A 26046-nucleotide genomic window follows, 5' to 3' on the forward strand; every position below is an offset into this window, starting at 1 on the left:
CAACAAGTGTGTTTGAACTGCTTCCTTTTACAGTCTCCTTGTGAAATCATTTTTATTGTTTATTGAAAGGACCTACAGTATATACATTGCATTCATACATGTGAATAATTTTACAAAGTGAGAAATACAATAGTTTCACCTCTTGGTATATTTAGCTATGAAGCATTAAGAACCATATTGACACTGACATCAGATTTTATATCATCAGACAACAGTTGAAGTTTCTTCAGACATCTGTACATCACCCACTGAAGTCCTTCAGGGGGCATAGGGAGGAGGCAGTGGCCCTGAGGCAATCTTTTCATAAGCTGGAGGAGCATTAGGGACCTGGAGAAGGGTGGAACAAATACATCTGAATAAAACAGCTGAAAATTTAGAAAATAAATCCCCTTATATTCATTATATCAAACATAACATGTTATACACACGTGGAATTCAGCATCACATTTGGAAACTTAAGACAATGTATGGTTTGACTTTTGAACAATGGACTCTTAGAGCTCTGGGGACTTCCACAGTAGAACGTAGAAAGTAGAAAGGAATAGAAAGGGATGATCAGCACCATCTCATATGATCTGAAACCAACCCCACAACCTGAACCCCCCCCCCCCCCTTTTTCTTGCACGCATGAATGCATACCTCCCTTGGGAATGAAACATTTTTAATACCCAAGTCTGGTGACATAATAATCTCTCCCTCAGGCATTCATTGCATCAGCTTCACGTGCTCTACACTGTGGTCAGAGCCCTGAAGCCCAACAAGTGCCCTCTCTAATGGACTTTGGGTTCTGCAGAATTTGAGTCTGCCCGGCAGGTAATTGTTGATTGGTCGTATTAATAATGGTTGACATTATTACTTCCTGTCTATCGAGCAGTCTAGTTGTTATTGTCACTTTTTTCCCCTGGCATTCAAAAAACTTGTGTCAGGCAAAGGGATGGTGTAAGAGAGGGCCTGTTAAGTCCCTTACCACAGGTCGGAAGCTGCCGAAGTCAGTGAGAGCCATCTTGTTATCTGCTGAAGGTCCTGCCTCTGAGTACTGGCCTGCTGTGTAACCTGGTGACCCTGATCTGGGGTTCTGCAGGGGATTGAGAACCGAAGACAGAGTGATCCATGAGGGAAAAAAGACAGATCATTATCAATTGTCAGACCTGTCAGTTGAATTGTGTAAATCACATTATGGCATGTATGGAACCGTGCAGAAACATTCAATATCTTCTTTTGTTTGTTAGAATAACAGAGGGGTAATCGGTTTAAGCATAAAATGTGAAAAATAATGCTTCATTAAAGGAAGTATGATGGTCACACCCTGATTATTTTATAGCCGCTCCTCTTCTTGAAGTACCAGCAGCCCAGGAGAAGCAAAGCTGCCAGGATGACCACCAGCAGAACTATTCCCACTGCCCTGGATTTGAAAAGGCATACACATCAACATATCATAGTACTAAAGCTCCACGGTATAGCCAAATAGAAATAGATGTACGTACTCCTCAGCTCTGACATATCCTCGCCTGCTGCTGGCAAAATAAATGTTGAAGTCTCCACGGGGCATTCCGTCTGTACGGTTACACCGCATCAAAGCTGAAAGTGAGCAGAGAGTCACTCCACCAGCTGAGCAAGTGCAATGCAGGAACATGGCAGCTATTTCAAACAGTGTCACAGGCCCACACTTTTGGTTTCAGTATGTCACATCATACTCATTTTCATCTTGTCAATGAAGTTCAAGAATGACCAACAGCTTATACTCTACCATGTCAGGTGTCAAACCAGTCTGCTGAATATACATTTGTTATTTTTCTTTTAAATTTATCAATGCATATATTTTTTTTTTTCCTTTTTTTTTTTTCTTTATAGCAAAAATTAGGTTGCATAGCGAAAATGTGACATCTGTGCTGTGTAAATAAAAAAAAAAAAAGATGAAAGATTACGAATCAACAGGTTGTGAAACAGACAGCAAAGCAGTCGAAAGAGAAACCTATCGATACTTCGGACAGCATTTCCTGTTGCGGTAGTAGTAGATGTAAAGAATCCGTCCATCGAGCGTACTGCAGTATTTAATCTATTATGCTGTCTGATCAGGTAACAACAGGCTGTTTGGACCTCAGCTGACGGTAACGTTATTTAAAAGTTGGCTAACTCTGCACAAAACAAATCCTTCTGCAGTATTCCTAATAGGGTTACCTTTACTGGAAAAAAACAAAAACAAAAAACAAAACGCGAACAGACTCAAATCTTACCAAATTGGATAATTAGATTGAAGAGAACAGGTCCTCTGATCGGGATGGCTTCTCAAAGAAGACTGCCTTCTCACAGCTCTGTGTTTTTTCACTCCTCAAATATCTTGCCTCGGTACCACCGGAGAACGCAGAGGGGCAGAAAACCCTCATGACCGTCACGGGTTAGAGGCTCATGGTTAAACCCATTGAAGCGGAGTAATTGCCGTGAAACCCCGGGGCCGTGAACGCAACAGTATTATCCACTCGTGAAACTACAGGCGTCAGCTGCTGGCTGTTCATGTGAAAAAATGTGTGTGTGTGTGTGTGTGTGTGTGTGTGTGTGTGTGTGTGTGTGTGTGTGAGTGTGTTGGGTACTGTAATTCACGAATATCCTATATATATATATAGATCTAGGAACATCTTCAATCCAAATCCAGTCAATAAAATAAAGTCATGTCATCAAAAGCATAAACTCCTGATTCAATAACATTAATGACAACATGGGAATCTTATGGTTGTATGTGAAATACAGAAAAATAACAGAATCTACTATTATGTCATGTACACTCCTTGTCTTATTCTGAAAGATTCACAACAGGGAAAATAAATCATATAGATTTTCTTTTTAAATATTTTCTGCCATGGTATCAAAGTGTTAGGCTACTAAAGCAGTAAACCATTTGCTGTAATTTGCTACTCTCAGTGGGAATTACTACTGAAACTTGTCATCTTTATAATCTTTCCCTTTGAGGCCAATAATGACATCACAGTTCAAAAAGAAAATACTAGTCATGAGGCTGATCGATGCCAAGCTACAGTCTACCTCTTTAACTGAGAGAAGATGTTGCTCTAATGTACAGGCTAATACATGGAACCAAAAGTTAATGATTCAACAAAATGAAAATGCCTGTCAAACCAGAGTTACCACATTTGGGAATAAATCCTTCTCACAAGCGTTGTTGCTCAAGAGTGTTCTAATTTTGGTCAATGTGTTTGTAGGGTTTTTTTTAATTTTTTTTTTTTTATTGTTTGTCAGCTGCAATGTGAACAAACTTTATATAAAGCTAATTTAAAAAATCAGGAGATCCTTCAAAAACACGAAAGAATAAAGAGATTATATGCCTGTAAAGTGTCAACAAGGGTCAACAAACTACTTGGCAAAGACTACCTATAGGGAGCGGTTTGGTGTCGTTTGAATCTCTAAAAAGTGAAGCCAAGCTTTTAGGAGAGATCGAGCCTTTCCTTCTTATTTAATCTTCAACTTGGTGTCGAGTAAAAAGTGAGGCAAAGTTTGTAAACTGTGATTGACATGGACGAATGAAGTTGGTCACTTAATTTCACTGGATGAAAGGATATTCTGACGACATTGATTTCCTCAGTGAACTATGTGGCTGCACAGAGGAAGTTCTGAAGGCATTTTTATTGTTTCAGAGAGGATCCTCACTGCTTCACCTCCGGAATAATAAAGTCCATCTTTGAATTTGCTTTCACTATCACATGTTTTTTTTTTTAAATAAACTACTCAGCTGATCTCTGATGAAGACACCAATCAAGAATAAATGTCACTATATGAAACTGTATTGTCTTACAGTAATTCATTCTCAAATATAGATAAACTTATTGTTTTTCATCATTCGAGCTGTTGCATGTGGGCCTGAAACATTGTGTTGCGCAGACATTTTTTTCCCCTGAGGATGATCAAAATGGAAATGCCACGGTCTGAAAAGGTTAAGTTGGACAAGAAGGCACAGGAAAAAGTTTGTCTTGTCTGCAAGAATATTCAATTTTTATCCACAAGAGGGAGACCAAAACCTTTTTATGAAATTGAGCCAGTGATGTGCCTCCAGCTGAAGTTCAGTGCTTTTAGAAACAACTGATACTATGAATTAGTCAATGTTTTTAATGGGGATATGTGTATATACACTCCTACATTCCTGAACAGTCTGGACTATGTGAGAAAATCTGTGAGGAGGGTGACTTTTGTAGCTTTGGGCGTGATTTTTTTATTAGGAGGCAGTCAGCTGATTGGCTTATTGCTCATATGTTTAGTGTGATGAAAAGTCTACATGCCTATGCCACATCCAAGTTTTAAAAAAAAACCAAAAACACTTTTTATGATGGAAATTACTAGACCCTCATGTTAGTGCAGCAATTCAGTAAAGGTTGGAAGTTTAGTCCTGCTGGTGAAAGCTTTAAGCACCAGATGTAAACATGACACATGCTGCTGAACCCCAAGAAGATGCACATCATGAATGGATTTAATTATTTTCATGTATAAATCCTTGTATCTTTGAAAAACTGCTGTTGGCAAACCACCACTAGCACCACCGAGAAATCAACCCGAGATGCAAGAGCCCCTCGTTGGACTACGATTTGGGACATGTAAGGGTCATCAGCGTTAGTCAGCCTGTCTCCTCACCGGTTCCTTTTAACGATTCTTCCATTTTGAAAGATGGAGAGGGGTAGGGGCTACTTTGTGGGGTCCCTTTTTTTTGTCTCTGCTCCCCGAAAATGAACGATACCCGCAATCATGACCTCCAACCTCTGATAAAATCGTTTGATGAAACCGGGTCGAGGGGATGGTTTTCCCCACCCGACAGATATGCACGCCGTGAGGAAGAGGAATCCCCCCTCCTCCGGTCCTCCCGCCGGGGATCGCTGCCGTTGCGCTGGCTATGACTCGGAGGAGCTGTTTGAACAGCGGGACGGAGAGGGAGCTAGAGACTCTTTTCCAGCTCCAGCTGCCATCCTACTCCTGCTCCTCCCCCTCCTCCACCTCCTCCTCCTCCTCCTCCTCCTATTCCACCAGAACCACTTCTCTTTCTCATCCCATCCAGAGGTAAATAAGCCAGATTCAACAATAACGACCTCTTTTCAGACAAATTGTTTACCTTCCTGAGTGTTTCCTCTCTGTCAGACACACCAGGCAGCCGTTGGGAACCGTTAACGGGATCAGACAGGGGGATAATTTTGATTTGTGATGGGGTCTTTGCTTTGTACCCCTGCCTCCCTGGCGTCGGGTCGGGGTTACGCTTCCTTAGGCAAGTCCGAGGTCCACTTTGTGAGCTAGAGATGCGTCGATGAAGGCCATAGCAAGTGTGAGGTGAAAATATAAACCCATACGCGACCTGTATGATAAAAACTGCGGTACAGAGTCGGCAGCCCACGGCTAAATGGGTTTGATGCACTCCCGGTGATGCTAGCTTAGGCAAGTTACAGATAGACCTAGCCAGTTAGCTTACGTTAGCTGCATCTCCAGTTGTTGCTAGCCGGCTAACCCGGAGTTGATTTTAGTCACTTTCACAAACGTCGTTACCTCGCTCGTCCTCTTAGCAAGTGTCTACAATACCATAATAATAATAATAGCAGTGTAATAATACATTCACTTCTGGTGTCATGTTGTGCTAATGTCGCTATTATGGTTTGGAAAGCCCCGGAAACCTTAACTGACTGTAACAAAAGACAGAATTTGAGATACAACTAGCTACAAGGTTTCATTAATTGCCTTTTGTTTAGTCTGTATCAGATGCTAAAACGAAAATAAAAACCCCGTGCAAGCTAACGTTAGAGGTTAGACACGCAGAGACACAGAAAGACAGGATCTTAGTAACTTTTTCATCATTAATTATATCAGATAGATTTGTCACCACCCGAGTGTATTTGCAATGCACAACAAACTGCATCTGTAGGAGAGCTAATATTGTTGATTGTATTCTTTTGCAGCAATTGCATGTTCGACTTGAGCAGGTTTAAATGTCACAGTTAAAAATACACTCAATCAAGGTATGTTTTTATAAAGGGGAAAAAAAGACCAAGATGGTTTGGACCAGAACCTTCGCGTTGACACCAGAAACTGCTGCAGATCGATAACTTGTAAAGACGTGCCCAGGCTTGCTATAAGGCCGGTATAATCTGTCTACGTCAGAGGTGCAGTTATGTTGGCACTGTAATAATGCACACTCATGAGCTGACACAGTTTTGAATCCCTCTCCCAGAAAAACCACACTCTTGTTACATGGAAAATATTTGGCCATGTTTGCATATTGACGATCCTAATGGGAACAGTGCTGCATGTAATGGCATCAAACCTTGTTAACAGTGAACATTCGTTAAGAGTGTCTGTTGACACTTTTTTTTTGTCCCTGCAGCATTTTGGAGATGTGAGGAATAGGAAGATTGGTGATATTGAGCAGCCTGTGCATTGACACGACCTCTCGCCCTCATCTTCAGCATGAATGGTGATATGCCTCATGTCCCCATCACTACTCTTGCTGGAATTGCTAGCCTGACAGACTGTAAGTGCAACATCATCTCTCTAATGCTGTTCACATAGCCTAAACGCTAACATTCAAGCCAAGATGTGGCAAGGCTAAGGAACACTTGACTGACTGTGTAATTATACCAGAAGATGGTTAATTGTGATGCTTATGATGATTTCAGGGCAGACAGAGGTGAAGTGGCTTATGTTCCTGAAGACAGAAAGTTGTAGGCTCAGGGACCCAAACCAGTTCTGATGAAAGAATAAGTGAAATAAAGAATAACAGTTACAACAACAGAACATTACACATTTCAACAAGATATGATTAATTGCTGAACTATTGTATTGGATCCCATTAGATTGTAAAAGCGTACCTAATAAAGGGCTGACATGATGAAGGTAGACTGACGGACCTTTCTTCACTCTGATGTTACCATATATTTGAGGCCTTATGATAAAAGCATGTCTATCATATTATTACAGATTTTTTTTCTTAGTTTGGATGCATTTATTTTATATTAGGTGCAAATTTTCAGGCAAAATAAATCAAGCTTAAGCTTTTTCCAAAAGTTTTATTTTATGATTTCATCCTGCTTCTTATCATTTTCCATCTAACCTAACTTGTCTTTCAATCATCCTTTTAGTGTTGAACCAGCTTCCCTTGCCTTCTCCTCTCCCTGCCACCACTGCTAAGAGTCTGCTCTACAATGGAAGGATCTCTGAAGAGGTCAGCAGCCTGCTGGTGTGTCGGGATGAAAGTCTGGTGACTCAGCTGGCACATAGCCTTAACCAAGTCTCCACTGAACACATGTAAGTACCATGTACTGATGTTTCACACCTGGCTGCACAACCAATTCAAGAGAGCAAAGCTTGCCAGTAGTGGCAGAAACCACTGTTACACCAATATGGTTGTTAACAATGTTAGTGTAAACACACTACATAGTGTGATAACATTGCTGTTTATCAGTGAATTCAGGTATTGCTTATTCAATTTCGATGATGACATTACAGTCACTGTTTTACCAGATGGATCGGCTCATGCTCTGGGTTGTCAGAGTCATGAAGGGTTAGTCTTAACTGCACTGAGTGGTAGAGGCATCAGAATGCAATAGTCAAAACTGCATGTAGGAAAATGGGCAGCTATTTCCTGTAATATGACTCTGCACTGTTCTTTTGTTTGCTTTCCAGAGAGTTGAAGGACAACTTGGGGAATGATGAACCTGAGGGTGACATGCCAGTGCTTCTACAAACTTTGCTGTCCAGGAACCCCAAAATCTTCAGGGACAAAAGTATGCCAACCCAGTGCACAGTTTGGGGTGGTAAGGAGGAGGCATTGAGTCATTGCTGTTGACTCTGCAGTTGAGCTCAATGCATGCTCTCTGCCTGGTTGTACTTACGGCTTCCACACTAACTAATTATTTACCTGAGCGTTTCCTGGGTCAGATAGGTATAGGTATAATATTATAGTGTATTCTGGGCTTTTGACAGAGGCCCTATAACAGTTTCTTCCAGTCGTCGTGTTGAGCTAGGTTAAAGGGTCAGTTCTCATAATGGTCGATGGTTTATGTCAAGTTCTCCTGTACACTATATTTACCCACAGAGAGATACTGCACATTAACAGGAAACTCAAACACAGTTCTTAAAGGCTTGGCAGCATTTGCTTTGTAATCAAAAATTACATCATTAATTGCCATAAACAGTTTCATATTTGCGTTTTAGCCTTTGTTCAGGAAAGCCCTCTAGTTTTATAAGCAGCTGCACTAGCTTGCATTTACAGGTAATTATAAGCACATAGTATACATACACACTTTCATACTGAATCATTATTTGTACCAAAGAGAAAAAAAGAGGGAAAAGCTTTGCACACAGTGCGTACTGTAGAGTCAGAGGGGCTGGCAACTACAACATGGTCATTAGTCAGAAAAAATAAATCGCGTCATGTGTTTGTGGCGGTGACCACACACTCAGCCCATAAAAATATAATCAAGGATGATCTTTTGTCAACATTGAGCCAGAAGTGGTGAGCGAAACGTGTTGCTTTATCATCATTTGAGCAGCTTTAGCCAGCAGTAAGAGCTTCTGATCCATTGAAATGCTATTCCAAAGATGTGCTCAATGTGGACATCCTGTCACCAGACAGGATGTACATATCCTTGCACCTTGGTAAACCCTCATAATTTTCCTGTAGCTGTAACCTCCACCTTCGTCACTCTGAACTTCAAATATATTTTGTGCTGATACTTTTTACTTTCAGAGTGGTTCACAAGTATACAAAAAGAAGCTTGCGATACAGAAGTGATAGTTAAGGCGCACAATATAATGCTATTATCATACCAGCTCATTATGTACACATGCTGTAAATAATGTAAAGCTTTTAATGTTCAGTTTTTGTTGACATTCTTCTTGATATAACTGTATATGTTGTCATTTTTGTGGTAGTGCTGTATTGATGGCATTATATTGAAAGGTGTTTCTAATGTTTCTTCCACGCACACTTATAGCTTAGAACCAGGGGGTACACTAGTAGAAACACAAGTAGAAAACTTTTTACTTTAATACAATCCAGTACTAATAACCACTAACTAGGACCTAAAAAATGGCCACAGAGTTTAAGCAACACCTCTCTTATACTCTCCTAATGGAAAAAGGAAGGCAGGATTTATAAGATTGTATTGGATGTACCTACTAAATTGGTAAAAGCATTTTGTATTGTATTATATCACTATGCCATATAATTACCTGGCTCTGGCTTAATATTAGTAGACATTATTGCTACTGAGTAGATGGTTTTTGGTTAGTTGGAGACTGTTACACTGGAGGTGTTATTCTATTTCACTTAGAGTCTTTTGTTGAACCTAAGCTACATTATTTGAAGAAGTGCAGATGATACCAGATATGAAAACCTCTATGAGTTTCCATTACCTTGGTACACAGGAGAGTTTTGGTGCTGCAGAACTGTGTATATTCAGCTCCTTGTTTGTATAACCTTGCTAATAGATTTCTGTGATTCTTATCTTTTAGGTGTAATGCAGCAGCCACTGATGCAGCAGTATAAGATATCCCAGAATCAGGTGCATGGGAGTCCAGCATCAAATTATCAGCAAACCGCTGTCCCTCAAAGCCCCTCTGGGTAAGGCGGTGCCAGCATACTGACAGATGATGAAAAAGCAGAAACATCTGTACTTCTACTTAGATAACTTACTGCCTTTCTCCTTTTACAGATGTTTTGCATCCCGGCAGTCTGGTTCAGCTACTCGGTTCGTACCCCAGCAGAACAGCCCTATACCTAGTCCCTATACTCCTCAGAGTCCTGCAGACTACATGCAGTACAATCCACCCAGTTATTCCCAACACCAACAGACTCAGCAAGGTGAGTACAAAGTGAAGTTTGGATAAACATGTCATTAGCTGCCTGCCAGTGCTCTGTTTGGAATAACGGCACATACCAAACATTGGATATTACAGAAGAGTTTTTGAATTTTAACTTTGTATGCATTCGTACTGCTGCTGGCTTAAAACTAGTCAAGGTGGACAATATTTATCAAAACAAGAACTTTGTAGTTATTGTTGCAATGAAACAGATGATTGTCCATTTTGATTAATAATCTTGATTTAGAATAAGTACTGTGTATGTTAGGTGTAGGTTACCCAAGCATTCTGCCTATAACAAGAGTGCTTCCATGAGAAGACTCCCTCTAGGTGTGACCATGAGGGGGTGATCACTCATTGTTTCTTTGCAGAGCATTGGCTACACTCTAACCATCTAAATACCTTAAAATTCCTCCCACTAATTTTTGGAGAAAAACAATCATTCATCATCTTTTTAAAAATGACACTACATGCTTTGTGTTTCAGTTAAACTGATGTGGCTGCAAGCAAACTGCTTAACCAATTCTTTAACATGACTAACTTTTATACACACTTATGTGATGTCTCTCACTGTAACATGGTAGAACTACAGCTATTTGTAAAGGTGGAAAATAATCTGGTTATCTCACATGCAGATGTGATGCATTTGCCCATTGCAAATAGTGTAACTTCAGATTGTATTTTGCACTCTTGTTTTAGTTGCTGGTGGTGTGAGAAATAGCCATGACAACAAGGTCCCTGGACAACTATCAAGTAATTCATCTAATCATAATGCAAGATTAGGCTCAGATGAAGAATACATCAACATGGCTCACAGATTGAGAAATGAGGTAATGTAGAGAATCAAAATATCCTGAACTGGACATCAGGAGATGTTGACAGTTAAAAGTGATGATAAATGTCTTGTGTTCCAACAGGAGAATGACCCCTCCATGAGGGTTGCCACATTTCCAGTTAAATCACCACAGTCTGTGTGTTCCCCTGCTGGGAGTGAGGAGACTATAGAAAGTATGCTGCCTTAGCAACAAGTCGATTCTTCTTCATTTTGTAGAATCAAAAATAATACTCCACTGTACAATTCATTCTTTGCAAAGGCTTATTCTCTGCTGCTCACTTTTGCTTGAATTTATTTGTGTTTCAGCAGGGTCTAGGCTTCCTCTTATCAGGCAGTCACCTCCACCTAATATGCCACTAGGTGCAGCCCCTGACCCGCTCCTTACCTCTGCTGACTACAAAAAGAAGCAGAGAGAAAGTAATAAAGAGGGAAATGAACAGATGGACCAAAACACTTTGTACGACATTGTTAGTTCTCCATCAAAAGACTCTGCCAGGCTGACTTTAAAACTGTCCAGAGTGAAGATTCCAGACATGGATCAACCTGGAGAACTTCCTCATAGGGCACATATGGACTCAGACCATGAAACTGATTTGATGAATAATAATCAGTTGTCAAGGGATGCCCAGGACTTGTCACACAAGTTTGGTGCTGAGGAGCATGTAAACTGTCAGCAGGTTCCTGTTCGGCCAAATACCAAGGAGGTTGGAGTCATCAGTGGGATTATGTATGAGGATGCAGAGATAGATGCACTTGCAGAGATGGACCGATTAGAACGCGAGTCAGCCAGTGAAAGGGAACGATCGTCTAAAGAAGTCCAAGATAAAGGTGAATTTTTGTGTGTCTGCTTTTGCCCTGTCCCCTCTTGCATTTTTCCCTGCTGTAAGTTTGTTTGTGTATGTAGAGAAGCTAAGTTACAGTGTTCTTTATTACAGACAAGCCACTGAAGAAACGGAAGCAAGACTCATATCCTCAGGAATCTGGAGCCGAGGCAAGTGACAGGCCTGCTGTACAAGGGGGCCACACAGGCAGCAAGGTGACACCCAAGAAGACAAGTGCTGCAAGTAACGGTGCCAGTCGGCCAGCTTTGATGGTCAGTATTGATCTGCAGCAAGCTGGCAGAGTGATAGGACAGCCAGTTGTGGTATTGGAAGCACAGAAGTTGTGTGAGGACCACCTACAGTGCTTTAAGTCAAAGACAGATGCAAAGGTAGATAAAGTTGTTGAAAACAAACCTGGGATCAACAAGCAGCGTGCTGACTGTCCCAGAAAGTCTGGCTCAGATGAGCAACAAGAAACAACTAAACAGAAGCAGGAAAGCCGACGGGACTCCAGACACAGGCATGAAAGCAAGATGGACAGTAGCAAGAAACACTCAGATGACAGACGGCCAGACACACCACGGCAGAAACATGACAGGCATTCAGACTCACGCCACAAAGAGGAAAAGAACCACAGCAGTCACCGATCCCATGTCAGCCAACCTGAGACTCCAAAAACCATAAGCAAGGCAGAACGCAACTCCAGACATGGAGAAGAGAAAGCCAAGGATAGAGAAAAGGATAAGGACAGAGACAGAGACAAAGATAGAGATAGAGATAGAGACAGAGACAGAGATATAATTAGAGACAAAGATAGAGATATAAATAGAGAAAGAGACAAAGATAGAGACAGAGAAAGAGACAGAGACAAAGATAGAGACAGAGATAGAGATATAAATAGAGATAGAGATAGAGACAGAGACAGAGATAGGAACAGAGACAGGGAAAGGGACAGGGAGAAGAAACACAAGACATTGTCGAGGGAAAACTGCAACCGACACTCTCCTGATCGTCATACTAAATCTGACAGCGTGAGAGTTAAGCAGGACGGGAGCAGAAAATCCACTGACCTCAATGGTCGTCAGAGGGCAGACAGTTCCACCTTTCAACACCCCCAAAATAAGAAAGAGAAGAAAGGTGGGGATGGAAGCATTAGATGCCAGGCTGGAAACAAACAGCTGTCATCTCAAGCAGCAGAGACAAAACCTAGCGAGTTTCCCTCATACTTGCTGGGTGGTAAGACAGGGAGTCTAAAGAACTTTGTGATCCCTAAATTGAAAAGGGATGGGAGAGACAAAGAGCCACAAGCTCCAAGCAAATTGATACAGGGGTGGAGTGAACCCCTGGTCAGGCTGGAGAGAGTGTCACTGATAGAGAACTTAAACAAAGGAGCTAAGCCTGTTGTTGTGCTTCAGAGGCTAAGTGTTGATGAGGTCAAAAGGATCATTAAGGAAAGCAGGAATGCACACAGCTCTGGACACGGGAACTGGTCCTCCTTTGATAAATCAGGAAGAGGTATGATTTACTTTGTTTATTAAATATGTAAGTAAAACTATAGGGGATGGATATGAGCAATGTGACTGCCCAGTTTCTGGATTGTTTATTTACTTGAAACCATTGTCTCAGGAATCATTCTTATCACAGTCCTTATTTCAAACAAACATCCGTGGATTAAAGAGTTAGTGATTGTGTGTTCTTTGAATTATAAGTTATATTTGTGCTGAAAGCTCACTCATCTCTTGTGCTTACAGACATGTCATTTTGTGAGAAGACAAACAAGAGAAGGCACTGTATGATCAGTAAGAGATCCAAGTACGCTGAGGTGGACTCAGATGGAGATGATCATGACTCTGACTCAGACAATAAGTGTGAGCATTGAACCTAGATAATTCACAATGTCTGGTCATACACATCAGAATGTTCCAAAATCTGTCAAAAACACTTTGCTGTCTTCACCTTTGACAGAATTTTTTATTTACCTTACAGTAAGATGAAAAATATGTACCTGCAAATATTTTATATTTTTATTACGTTTTATTAAATTATTGAATAATGTCACAATTGGTGCTTAAAGTTCTTTAAAACCTTATTTTTTGACTCATCCTATTCTGCTATTGTTTCAGCTGCAAGGAAAAGGTATAAGAAAGACCACGACAAGACACGGAAGCTTGAAGAGAGGAAAGGTTCTGGAGAGCACAGTCGAAGCGGAGGTTTTTCTAATGCTCGCCAGGGTTCCGGTAGCCGTCATCATGAATTGAGCCCAGATGAATTGGTTGAAGACTCTTCACTACCAAGTCTAAGTGATGGTGGGTGTTTTTTGCATAGGCTGAAGGCAAAATGATCTTATCTCAGTTATAACCTCAGACAATAAATAGACCAAAAAAATGCAAATTGTGTCAGACAATTCAAATTGTGATTCTTGTTACTGAAAGCTGTCATTCAGATAATTGCTATTTGAAACTGTAAGTCAGACCGTTTCCCTGGATAGCTGGATTACTGCACCCAAGTCTGTCTCGATTAAATATTTTGTGCTTGAGTGTTTGTTGCTGCTGTCAAGGATTTGACTTCTTGTTATGGTGTTTTCTTTTTGTGCAGTTGCCAGAAAATTGAAGAAAAAGGAGAAACAGAAAAACAGGAAGGCATATGACCCCAAGCTGACACCAGAGGGTATTGTTTTACCATTTTGAATTTGAACATCTGTAATACTAATGAATTTTAAAAGCACATATTTTTATGAATCAATTTGTTACGTTTGTTTAACAGAAATGATGGACTCCTCAACATTTAAGAGATTCACAGCCAATATGGATAGCATTCTTGACAACCTTGAGGACGTGGATCTTGCTGCCACAGGTAAAACATCACGTCCTGCACAGTTTCCAAAGTTCTTGACATTTCTGGAAGTGGTGAACTGAAAAATGTCAACATTATAACTTTTTCCCCTTATACAGATGATGATGACATACCTCAAGAGCTCTTGCTTGGAAAGCACCAGTTGAGTGAGCTAGGCAGTGATTCTGCTAAGATTAAAGCTATGGGCATCTTTAACAAGGTAAAAGAAGTATGTTTGTGAACTGTCACATGGGTGCACTCAGGTTCACAGCTGCATTGTTGTGAAAATAATCATCATCATCTGTTTGATCCACAGCTTTCATCTGGAAAACTCGTGAAAATTTTGAATATCCTGGAGAAGAACATTCAGGACAGTGTCAAACTTTCCACATTAATTAATCATGTAAGTTGTCAGCAAGATTCTATTTTTTTAGCAGTGGAATGATACGTTTTTTGTTTGTTTGCTTTTTGTTTGTTTTTTTTACCTAATTTTACTTAATTTTAGAGCTTCTTTGTTTTTATTTTTCATTTTAATTGTTTTTGGAATTTGTAGGATAATGATTCCATGGATGAGGAGCGGTTGTGGCGTGACCTTATCATGGAGCGGGTGACTAAGTCTGCTGATGCCTGTTTGACTGCACTCAACATTATGACATCTCCACATATGCCCAAGGCTGTGTACATAGAGGATGTGATTGAGCGGGTTTTGCAGTACACCAAGTTCCATCTGCAAAACTCTGTTTACCCTCAGTATGACCCAGCCTACAGAGTGGATCCCCACGGAGGTAGGAGCAGTCTTCAGTTCTTTGAAATCACTTTGCAAAAATGCAATAATCTTGATTTTTAGGAGCAATTTTAATGTGTGAAAAGTTTACATATTAACCAGCTCATTAGGCCAATCCATGTTGGACTTTTTAGAACTGACTGTGTCATGAATTAGCTTTGTGCTTGTTTAAAAATATGTCAAAATGTGGATACTCCATTGTTAAAAATCCAGTGATGAGCCAAAACTGGAAGCAGTTGCGAAACCGTCAGGGTTTTATTTCCAAAAAAAATGCAAATACTTTCCCTTAAATTCCTTATCAGCTTATTTCACTTGTCCTTGGTGATTTGCTGCTGATGTTAAAAGTCGTTTTATCCAACCCTTATTTTCCCCTCATTTTCCTCACTTCAGGTGGTGGGCATACTTCAAAGTCCAAGAAAGCAAAGTGTTCCACCCATAAACAGAAGGTGGTAGTCACGCTCTACAACAAAGTGTGTGATATTGTTAGCAGCATCTCAGAGCTCCTGGAGATCCAGCTGCTAACTGACACCACAATTCTCCAGGTGAGACTCCTAATCTGGTCTGACGGCATTTAAGTTCATGACCCTATTTGACCATTGACTTAACTATTTAACATACCCGATTGCTTCTGTGTTCGACTTTTAGGTGTCCACTCTGGGTATTACACCATTTTTCGTGGAGAATGTCAGTGAACTGCAGTTATGTGCCATCACGCTAGTGAGAGCAGTAAGTCTGCCGTGGCTTTATTTCAGTGTTTTAGCAGTGAATTTTTCTTTTGAATCAGATTGGGTTTTTTGACGACATGATCCTGCATGACGTCTCTGTTGTTATTTTTTGATTCAGTGCTTTGCATTTTGCTCTTCCTCAGGTCTTCTCTCGTTATGAGAAGCACAGGCAGCTCATTCTTGAAGAGATCTTCGCCTCCCTCGCTAGACTGCCTACTAATAAACGCAGCCTCAGGAACTTCAGGTAACTACATCTGGGGCGAATATTTGTTCGGTGAAATGACAAAAACAACTGATCAGCGAGGTCCTCTGTGCTGCCCAGTAACCTTAAGAGTACGCATGTCTCATCCTGCCCTAGGCTAAACAGCAGCGATTCGGATGGAGAGCCTCTGTACATCCAGATGGTCACAGCCCTGGTTCTTCAGCTCATCCAGTGTGTGGTACACCTTCCCTCTGAGAGAGACACAGAGGATGAACATAATAAGAAGGTAGAGACAAAGGATTTAACTGATATTTATGTGAAAACATGTTTTGATTTGGAAATTGTTTTGCATACTGTATTGTGTACTTTTCTCCTAGGTGGATAAAGATGTCTTTATCACAAATTCTTATGAAACTGCCATGAGGACAGCTCAGAACTTCCTATCAGTGTTTCTCAAGAAGTGAGTCTCACTATACAGCATCACATACTGTATGCCTGATCTTATCCACTCCTTATTAAGGAATAGGCTCTAATATTAAAAGGCTCAGTGTTGAACGATAGATTATAATAAGAGGTTGTATTCTGTGTGTGTCAGGTGTGGCAGTAAGCAGGGAGAGGATGACTACAGGCCTCTGTTTGAGAACTTTGTTCATGACCTCCTGTCTACAGTCAACAAGCCTGAGTGGCCTGCAACTGAATTGCTGCTCAGTTTACTGGGTCGGCTGTTGGTGAGTAGTGTATGCACTTCTGTCCAGTAGAAAGAGCTGCTGATGTTTGTTCTTGTTTTTTGTTGACATTTCACCTCCGCTTCTTGTGCTCCAGGTGCATCAGTTCAGCAACAAGCAGACTGAAATGGCACTCAGGGTAGCATCGCTGGACTACCTCGGCACTGTTGCTTCTCGCCTACGCAAAGATGCAGTCAGTAGCAAGATGGACCAAAAGGCTATTGATCGCATCCTCAGAGAGGTAGACAAGATAATTACAGAATCATTTAAACACCTATACATTTCCAATAAATGAGCACTGCTGTTGAACTGCTTTTGAGATACTTCTTGCTTATTACTCTCCTTGCAGACTCCAGACTCAAGTGATGAGATCCAGCAACTTCAGAAGGATTTACTAAATTACCTAGATGAGAACAGAGACAAGGATCCATCTCTAGTGGTGAGTGTTGAATTTTCATTCTGTACACAATTCATTCTGGTCACAATTATAAAAACCCTAAAAACTGGATGCCAATTGTTTGCATGCAGTAATATGCACCCTGTCTACACTTGTGTGTTACGTGAAGCTCTTAAATGGTTTGGCAAAGGCATATTGCAGGTTGTAAGGTTTAGCGTTAAAGAGTTTATGGTTAAACAGTTGTTGGTTGAACTGTGCTCCTTAGTGTCATAGTGCTATTATACTGTTGAGCTTGCCTTAAAATAGTCAGCATTTTTCATTGTGTGTATGCATTTCTGTCATCCAGTTTGCCAGGAAATTTTACATTGCCCAGTGGTACAGGGACACAACAAGTGAGGTAGAGAAAGCGATGAAGTCTCAAAATGAGAACGATGAGGACTCGAAAGGTCTCTATCACTCCAAGAATGAAGACTCATCAGGGGAGATTATGCAAAGAGCCGAGGCACGAAAGAAATTCCTTCGCAAGGTCATCAAGACTTCACCATCACATTCCAGTTCTCTGAGGTGAATACTGCTTCACTCTGGATCACTGCATTAATTTGCTATGCTGCTTGGCTTGCTCGCTCATCCTGCTAATAAACTGTCCTCTTGACTCTCCTTTCAGGATAAACACAGTAGACTATGAGGACTCCTGTCTGATCGTCAGATATCTGGCCTCTATGAGGCCGTTTGCACAGAGCTTTGATATTTATTTATCACAGGTAAGAGAATTCATTTATCATAAACATAAGTGAGAGATTATATTATTGTGCTTGTCACAAACTTTTTTCTTTTGTATCTCATGTATAGATTCTCAGAGTTTTGGGTGAGAGTGCTATTGCAGTCAGAACTAAAGCCATGAAGTGTCTGTCTGAAGTAGTGGCTGTGGATCCAAGTATTCTGGCACGAGTAAGTCATCCTGTGTTGGCTGCTACACATCTGTAGCAGCAGATTCTGTTACAGAGCATTGTGGCAGTATCAAGCATTTTTGCCAGTTTAGCACTGATAAACTAGCAGCCACCATGTTCATTCTTTCTTGACTACTAATACTGTACTATTTGTTTTTCAGTTGGATATGCAGCGTGGGGTTCATTGTCGCCTCATGGACAATTCCACCAGTGTGCGAGAGGCAGCTGTGGAGCTCTTGGGCCGTTTCGTGCTGAGTCGACCTCAGCTCATTGAGCAGTACTATGACATGCTCATTGAAAGGATATTGGTAATGTCTTAAGCCTTTCGCTTCACTTTTTTGACACCTTAGCTTTTTTCCCCTGGTGGTGAAATTTGAATTGATTTGGTCACTTCCTGTGCCCTCTTTGGGGTTTGTGGAAAAGAATATAGTATGCAGTGTCTTTCATCAGGCAGGCTCAGGTGGAACTTTGCCCTTGACTTAAGCAAACGGTGACCAAAAAGTTCACTTAAAGTGCAAAAGTTCAGCTGAGGTTAAATCGTGTTTTTCCCACAGTGCCACCTAAAGATCAATTGAAGAACTGCAACCATTTGACACTTTCTTCCCCCATCTTTCACTGTTAGTCCATCATCCATACATTTTCTTTCCATATTTCATTTTCACATTTTTGCAGGATATTTGCTATTAAATGAAAAATAATTCCATGCTGACCTCACAGTAACCACTTTATATTAAGCTTATATTGAGCTGTCTTTCTACCCATTTTGTCTTTCCATAGGACACAGGTATCAGTGTAAGGAAGAGGGTCATTAAAATCCTGAGGGATATTTGCCTGGAGCAACCAGACTTCCACAAGATCACAGAGATGTGTGTGAAGATGATCCGCAGGGTCAATGATGAGGAGGGCATCAAGGTTTGTATTTATCTTTGTGTGAAGCCTCTCACAAGTGGCACTTTTTATGTATTCATATACTTTATATATATGAACTTACTTTATATATTTTGATGTCTCTGCCTATGCAGAAATTGGTGAATGAGACATTCCAGAAACTCTGGTTCACCCCCACACCCAGCCATGACAAAGATGCCATGACCAGAAAGATCCTCAACATCACAGATGTGGTGCGTACTATTCAGGCTTGTGATATAAAATTCTGTTCCAATCTTTCACATAAGAAACATTTTGGTGTTTGACGTCTCATGTCATTTCATTTCATTACAGGTATCAGCTTGTAAAGATTCAGGCTATGACTGGTTTGAGCAGCTTCTCCAAAATGTGAGTTGTTTAATTTGTCGAAATCAGTGTGTGTGTCTTCATGATAGTTGTGTGAGCTAATCTAACCTCCATACAACTACAACTGTTTAGCTTCTGAAGTCAGAAGAGAACGCTTCTTACAAACCTGCCAAGAAGGCCTGTGTTCAGCTGGTGGACAATCTTGTGGAACACATACTGAAATATGAGGAGTCCCTTGCAGGTAATAAAAAGGAATTTAATATTGTTGCTTATAAAATTCATATTGCAGTTTTATTGTGTTAAACGTTACTGTATTGTGACAAATGCCAATTTACTGTGGTTGTTTTTGTGTTGCAGACTGTGAGGACAAAGGGGTCAACTCAGGTCGTCTGGTAGCATGCATCACCACTCTCTACCTGTTTAGCAAGATCAGAGCACAGTTAATGGTCAAACATGCCATGACCATGCAGCCTTACCTGACCACTAAGTGCAATGTAAGTACAACTTCATTGTACTCATATATTATTATATATATTGTATATTATCATATTAGTTTTTACTTGCCTGAAATAATGAGAAATCAATTTGTAGGTTCCCACACTAACTTTAATGTAATGCTATAGGACCATCTAGTGGCAGCTTAATGAACACACAAATGTTAAACTACAACCAATCACAAATTTATTTTCCAGCTCAGCTTCGGACTGTGCAGCTGTCATGTGTCTTTGTACTGTCATTTCAGACTCAGAATGACTTCATGGTGATATGCAACGTGGCCAAGATCTTGGAGCTGGTCGTGCCTCTGATGGAGCACCCGAGTGAGACTTTCCTCACTACCATAGAAGAAGACCTGATGAAGCTCATCATCAAATATGGCATGACGGTCAGTCACATTTACCGCTTCCAGCTTTTTACAGAGAGCGCTCTAAAAACATGAACAGACTGGATGTGAAGCAATTGTTCTGAGCATACAGTATCGTAATCATTTGTTGTGTCTTCTTCTCAGGTTGTACAACACTGTGTGAGCTGTCTTGGTGCTGTTGTGAACAAGGTCACACACAACTACAAGTTTGTTTGGGCTTGTTTCAATCGTTACTATGGTAAGAATTATCCTTTACAACATGAATTTCCTGGTAGCAGAATTCTCATGCACCTTAAAATGGAAAAATTGAGTAAAAATTTAATAACGTGCATAGAGCTTTGAATTGTTAACCTTATCATTCACCTTCAAATTTAAGGTTATATTTTAAGTTTATACTGATCAACTCATTTCACATTCAAATAAATAAGAGAGTCTTCATTAAAATGTAATGTTTGAAGAGGAAGAACACAGTCAGCAATTGTTTTTCTTTTGTTTTCACTGTCTCTTTGTTTGGTTTTGTAGGAGCTCTGGCAAAACTAAAGACACAGCACCAAGAGGACCCTATCAGCTCCACTCTGGTTGCTAACAAGCCTACTCTCCTGCGCTCACTGTTTACTGTGGGGGCTCTCTGTCGACACTTTGACTTTGATCAAGAGGAGTTCAAGGGTTCCAGCAAGGTAAACACCAACATTCTGCTTAGATAATGTATGCAGAACTGCTGAGGAACCTGTTTTGATGAATGACTCTTGCTTTTCTCTTAGATTATCATCAAGGACAAAGTGTTGGAGCTTCTGCTGTACTTTACCACTCATGAAGATGAGGAGGTCCAGATCAAGGCCATCATAGGTCTAGGTATAGTGCACTTCATCTTAGTTTAACGTAAGATGTATTGACTGTATTTATACCGTCATTTATTGTTGACAGCTCCAAGCTTTCATTTGCTTGTGCCTTTGACGTCAGTTTCCTCAGTAATGACATCTTTATTTTAATTATTTCCATGGTCTCAAGGCTTCCAGTTCATCATGCATCCAGAGCTCATGTTTGTGCAGGATGTGAAGGTTCTGTACAACAGTACCCTCTCAGATGAGAACAGTTTGGTCAGTCTGAAGGTCCAGGTGCTAAAAAACCTGCAGACATACCTGCAGGAGGAGGACTCCCGAATGCAGGAGGCTGATCGTGAATGTGAGTTGTATTGTGTTGTTACTCCATCTTCTTTAGAAAATCATTGAATGGTCAGTAGTGTTAATCCGACATAACCGACATTGTACATGTCGGTTAGGAAGAACAAATACAAACTAATCAAGCTGATGCTTTTGTATATTTAGGGAAGAACCAAGCCAAGCAGGAAGATCTGAAGGAAATGGGGGACATCTCATCAGGCATGAGCAGCTCCATAATGCAGATTTACCTGAAGCAGGTGCTGGAGTCCTTCTTCCATTCACAGTCCACTGTTCGACACTTTGCCCTGAGTGTCATTACACTGACTCTCAACCAGGGCCTCATCCATCCTGTGCAGGTATGTTCAGAGTCTCACTCCAGCATATTTTGATTGAAGGATCATCTTGAACGTACATGATTTTACATGCAAGATCTGTGTGAGATTTTCTTTTTATCACACTTTGACACTGTTATTTTGAATGCATTATGAGCTGTTCACAGATTGGGAACAAATGTGTTTTTTTAGTGTGTGCCCTACTTGATTGCCATGGGAACAGACCCTGAGCCAACGATGAAGAACAAGGCTGATCAGCAGCTGGTGGAGATTGACAAGAAATATTCAGGATTCATCCATGTGAGTGGCTTACTGGTTTATAATCACCAGAAAAGGTGTGGAAGCGTAAATAAGGTGGTTTGCTTTAGCAGTGACTGAGGTCAGCAGAGTGTAGACTTGTTAAGAAAGAAGAGTTTAGGGAGCCAATGAAGAGAGGCTAGGACAGGGGTGATATGCTCACACTTATTAGTATCAGTCAACATCCTTGCAGCTGCATTTTGGACCATCTGTTGGCGAGTTAATGAAGTCTTGGCTAATGCCCAACTATGACAAATTACGGTAGTCCAGTCTGTACATGCTGAGTTGTATCTGTCCGTTTGTCTGTTCACAGATGAAGGCGGTTGCTGGGTTGAAGATGTCTTACCAGGTGCAACAGGCCATAAAGGGACCAAAAGACACAATGATCCGCGGTTTTCGTCATGATGACCCAGACTCTGCTCTCTGCTCTCATCTCTACACCATGGTCCGTGGGAACCGACAACACAGAAGGGCTTTCCTCATTTCCCTGCTGAACCTGTTTGATGACAGCTCTGTAAGTTCACCCCTCTCCCCTGGATCAGTTATCCTCTCTATGTATAGATTTTTAGTTTGTGTATCTCCAACCACCCATCTTTGCATTTGGTAGCTGCACTGCTGCTCCTAAAGCTTTACATGTTTGCATACCTTCAGAGCTTTGATCCACTGGATATTTGAATTGATGTGGTCCAGCATACAATCAGTGAATTGTTAAAGACAGAACTGTTGTCTTCAGAAAGTAAACAATATTCTTATGGAATAAAGATTGGTCATGAATAGGTAATTTAAATAGTGGACGTGTCATACTTTGTCCCCTGCAGAAAACAGAGGTGAACATGCTGCTGTTCATAGCAGACAACCTGGCATGCTTCCCCTACCAGACCCAGGAGGAGCCTCTTTTCATCATGCACCATATAGATATTACTCTGTCTGTCTCTGGTAGCAATCTTCTCCAGTCTTTCAAGGAGGTGAGATCCTTCGTTTAATTTTCTATATGACTCATTGCTCATAGTTTTGTTTATCATGACATGCAAATCCAAATGTAATATTATAACATTACATTGAAATGTAATATATTTACTGTATGTACAGTATATCTGGATTGTGTAGTGAGCCATTTTGTTGTCTTTGCAGTCTTTACGGAAAGAGCCTGTTCCGCAGGAAAAGAAGATGAAGATGAAAAAGAAGAAGAAGAAGAAGAAGAAGCAGTCGCGAAGGAGGAAATATAGCTCTGATGATGATGATGATGATAATGATGAAGAAGATGAGGATGAAGAGCAGAGCACGAGCAGCTCTAGCAGCAGTGATGAGGATGATGAGGTGGCCCACAGGGGAAAGAAATCCGTGGTCTCTGATTCTGACTCTGACATGGAAGATGAGGAGGCAGTGATGGAGCGTCTGCCTGAAAACCCCAACCCTCTGCTGGACTTTGCTAGTGCGTCACAGGGTATTCTGCTGGTGCTGGTGCTCAAACAGCACCTGAAGAATCTCTTTGGCTTTTCCGACAGGTAAGCCACGCCAGATACACCCTTGGACAAATATTTCATTAACTCTCCTTAGTAGTGCAGATGCTTACAAGACACGAGCTCAGCTGAATGTTTTGTTTGTTTTACAGCAAAATCCAGAAGTATTCACCAACGGAGTCTGCAAAAGTGTACGACAAGGCAGTAAACAGGAAATCTAAGGTGCACTTCAACCCTCGTCAGACACTGGACTACCTGAAGAGGGATGTAGCCAACACGGATCTCAGCTATGAGAGCAAGAGGAATATTGTGAAACAGTATTTGGATGTAAGTGCTCAGTGCTATGCATTTCCTCATTCAGAATGTTTTGAATTTGTTTATGTGTTATCTTAATCTCAGGAGCAGACATAAGATGTGTCTGTGGGAGAGAGTGTGTTTAAAACAGAATATGTGTCTGGAATTTCTCATTCAAATAGTCATGTCATGTTAATGCAAATGCAAACTGCCAGTTGCTGTATTGTCCACAATAACTGTGCGAGAAGTATTAACCGAAGGTCTGCTCGCTTTTGTGTCTTAGTTCAAGGTACTGATGGAGCACTTGGATCGTGATGAAGAGGACGAGGAGGGTGAAGCAAGTGCCAACGCCAGAAACAAAGCCATTACTTCACTGTTGAGGGGCCCAAAACCCCAGAACCACAATCACAATAATCACACTGCTCCAGTGGAGACAAGTGATGAGGAGAGTGAGGATGAAGATCCACCTGCAGTAAGAATTTGAAAATTCTTCCTTAAATTTGGGATGTCTATGTTAACTTTTCTATAATAGAATGATTTTGCACAGAAACTGTTCACACCGGGCATCAGTGATGTCATTTTGATATCACATTTACGGTACACAAAAGAGGTCTCTTATTACTGCTTTGGGAAAATGTTAGAAATCTGTTTTTTTTTTGTTTTGCTACAGCCTTAAAAACTCAACATCATAGGATTTTTGCAGAGACCAGAACAACTAAGCTGGTATCTCTGCTGAGCTCCTGTTCACATATTACCCCAATGTGAAAAATGTCCATGTAATATTTCTGTGTAAAAAAGTTTCATGTCGGGCACACTAACAATATGCTACTTTTATCCACAGAGGAAACCAAGGAAAGGCAGGGATTCCATAGAGGATTCAGGTCACATGAATGAGAAAGTGGAAGCCATGGACGTCATTGCCATCTGCCGTCCCAAATACAAAGACAGACCACAGATTGCCAGGGTCATCCAGAAGACCAAATCTGGCTACAGTATACACTGGATGACTGGGTCTTACTCTGGGCCCTGGGCTGTGGCAAAGAAACGGGATGGTCGCAAAAAGGTGCCTTGGGTTGACACTGTCAAGGAGTCAGACATTATTTATAAGAAAATCTCATTGACAAGCGGACACAAGCTTACGAACAAAGTGGCACAGACGTTACGGGCGCTATACGCCGCCAAGGAGGGCACTAAGAGTTAATCAACTGCAATTACTCAGAGAGAAACCCCCCAGAACCCAAATCTTTTTGGATCCAATAAGTTAAAATAGAGAGAACGAAAACCTCTTTAGATTTAAGGACCTGATTGGAAGACAAGTTTTGTGAACACTGATCTGTGTGAATACAGAGATGTTTAAGTTAATCACAAGAAGGAAATGTTTGGGAAAACATTGTGTGGGAGTTCCTTCGCTGTTGTGCAGCAACTTGGTTGTTTGATTTTTACTCCCACTGTATCATAGTTTAACACATGTTTATATATGAACATAATTCTGTAAAAAAAAAAAAATAAACTGAATGTTGGAAATTAGTGTATTAATGATGTTCTTAATAAAGTGTTTTTGGAGTTTAAACTAGCACCAGATGGATTTATTCACTTGACCTGAACTCCAACAACGTTTAATTGCTTTCCTTCTTCTTGTTTTAAACAATTTATTGTTTAACCACACTGTGTATATCTTTGATATAATTTATTTATGTTAAAAGCAGAGCAGTATCGGTGCCTATATGCAGGGGAAGTCATATTGTTTTTAATATAGATTTTGATGTTATAGAACAAAGAGCAAAAGAAATGAGCCCCCGCTGTTCTGGTGAAACAAATACTGCAATAAAATTTTCTTATGTCCTTGGTACTTGCTTGGGTTTGTTTTTGTTAATAGTCCTGTGGTGACTGTGCTGTCCGTGAAATGAAGCCCATCAGAATTTTCTGCCACTGGAATACCTGTATACCTATATACCTGAGTGTCTTTTCTGTCTTGAGTCTATATGAAGGATACCAAACCTTAAACCAGATTATATATGTTTGTACTTGAGCAGTTACAACAGGTATCCTAATATAACTATTCTGGATAGGTCATATACAAGTTCCACACTTTAAAATACAGCAACCATTCTAATAGGAGCAAAAATGAAAATTAGGGATCTCAAACCACACATAGATTGTAACATTTCGGTGTAATAAAATACTGTGGCTCTCACATGTTATATGTCTTGCTAGGAGAAATTAATTTTTCTCAATTTTATGTCAATTTTTTACAGCTGAAATGACACCACTTGGCTATCATTTTTTATTAATTATAATAT

General features: G+C 40.6%; 2 protein-coding genes across 8 annotated transcripts; one reads left to right on the top strand and one right to left on the bottom strand.

Moving 5' to 3' along the window:
- Positions 1 to 7: 7 nt before the first annotated feature.
- mlana (melan-A) lies at positions 8 to 5254 on the bottom strand. Of its 3 annotated transcripts, none has more exons than XM_071465549.1 (5): positions 5105 to 5254; positions 1485 to 1578; positions 1306 to 1402; positions 968 to 1075; positions 8 to 327 (listed from the first exon to the last, which is right to left on the bottom strand). In XM_071465549.1, exons 2-5 carry the CDS (start codon positions 1571 to 1573, stop codon positions 259 to 261), a joined length of 363 nt encoding a protein of 120 aa, XP_071321650.1. In that variant the 5' UTR covers positions 1574 to 1578; positions 5105 to 5254; the 3' UTR covers positions 8 to 258. The 3 variants fall into 3 exon arrangements, with proteins under 3 accessions (XP_071321650.1, XP_071321649.1, XP_071321648.1); XM_071465548.1 differs by lacking the exon at positions 5105 to 5254 and adding an exon at positions 2235 to 2487; XM_071465547.1 differs by lacking the exon at positions 5105 to 5254 and adding an exon at positions 1973 to 1996.
- On the top strand, positions 4681 to 25592 carry LOC139611158 (nipped-B-like protein B). Of its 5 annotated transcripts, none has more exons than XM_071465537.1 (47): positions 4681 to 5052; positions 6362 to 6508; positions 7116 to 7281; positions 7660 to 7790; positions 9493 to 9601; positions 9693 to 9841; positions 10540 to 10670; positions 10758 to 10848; positions 10982 to 11503; positions 11611 to 13011; positions 13248 to 13364; positions 13620 to 13802; positions 14092 to 14163; positions 14260 to 14349; positions 14448 to 14548; positions 14645 to 14731; positions 14882 to 15113; positions 15503 to 15654; positions 15758 to 15838; positions 15981 to 16081; positions 16196 to 16325; positions 16417 to 16499; positions 16635 to 16767; positions 16862 to 17005; positions 17114 to 17203; positions 17508 to 17725; positions 17826 to 17922; positions 18011 to 18109; positions 18270 to 18416; positions 18886 to 19020; positions 19131 to 19229; positions 19330 to 19383; positions 19474 to 19582; positions 19699 to 19835; positions 20084 to 20224; positions 20348 to 20441; positions 20726 to 20880; positions 20965 to 21055; positions 21212 to 21385; positions 21529 to 21719; positions 21888 to 21995; positions 22306 to 22506; positions 22811 to 22957; positions 23124 to 23497; positions 23605 to 23779; positions 24030 to 24218; positions 24588 to 25592. In XM_071465537.1, exons 2-47 carry the CDS (start codon positions 6445 to 6447, stop codon positions 24945 to 24947), a joined length of 8055 nt encoding a protein of 2684 aa, XP_071321638.1. In that variant the 5' UTR covers positions 4681 to 5052; positions 6362 to 6444; the 3' UTR covers positions 24948 to 25592. The 5 variants fall into 5 exon arrangements, with proteins under 5 accessions (XP_071321638.1, XP_071321641.1, XP_071321644.1 ...); XM_071465540.1 differs by having other exon boundaries at positions 10985 to 11503; XM_071465543.1 differs by having other exon boundaries at positions 4684 to 5052; positions 7660 to 7760.
- Positions 25593 to 26046: the final 454 nt, after the last annotated feature.

Source organism: Trachinotus anak, unplaced genomic scaffold (assembly GCF_046630095.1).
Source record: "Trachinotus anak isolate AG129_WGS33_773 ecotype Australia unplaced genomic scaffold, CSIRO_AGI_Tana_v1 ptg000028l, whole genome shotgun sequence".
Lineage (NCBI taxonomy): Eukaryota > Metazoa > Chordata > Actinopteri > Carangiformes > Carangidae > Trachinotus > Trachinotus anak.

What these genes read in the sequence shown, in the direction of transcription:
- LOC139611158 (XM_071465537.1), top strand. Translation starts at nt 6,445, where the DNA reads ATGAATGGTGATATGCCTCATGTCCCCATCACTACTCTTGCTGGAATT. An exon ending in AGGATGAACATAATAAGAAG is followed by an intron (nt 16,326 to 16,416) that starts GTAGAGACAAAG and finishes CTTTTCTCCTAG; the next exon opens with GTGGATAAAGATGTCTTTAT. An exon ending in TTGATATTTATTTATCACAG is followed by an intron (nt 17,923 to 18,010) that starts GTAAGAGAATTC and finishes TCTCATGTATAG; the next exon opens with ATTCTCAGAGTTTTGGGTGA.
- mlana (XM_071465547.1), bottom strand. Translation starts at nt 1,994, where the DNA reads ATGCTGTCCGAAGTATCGATAG. An exon ending in GGATATGTCAGAGCTGAGGA is followed by an intron (nt 1,403 to 1,484) that starts GTACGTACATCT and finishes TTTCAAATCCAG; the next exon opens with GGCAGTGGGAATAGTTCTGC. An exon ending in TCGGCAGCTTCCGACCTGTG is followed by an intron (nt 328 to 967) that starts GTAAGGGACTTA and finishes ACCCTTCTCCAG; the next exon opens with GTCCCTAATGCTCCTCCAGC.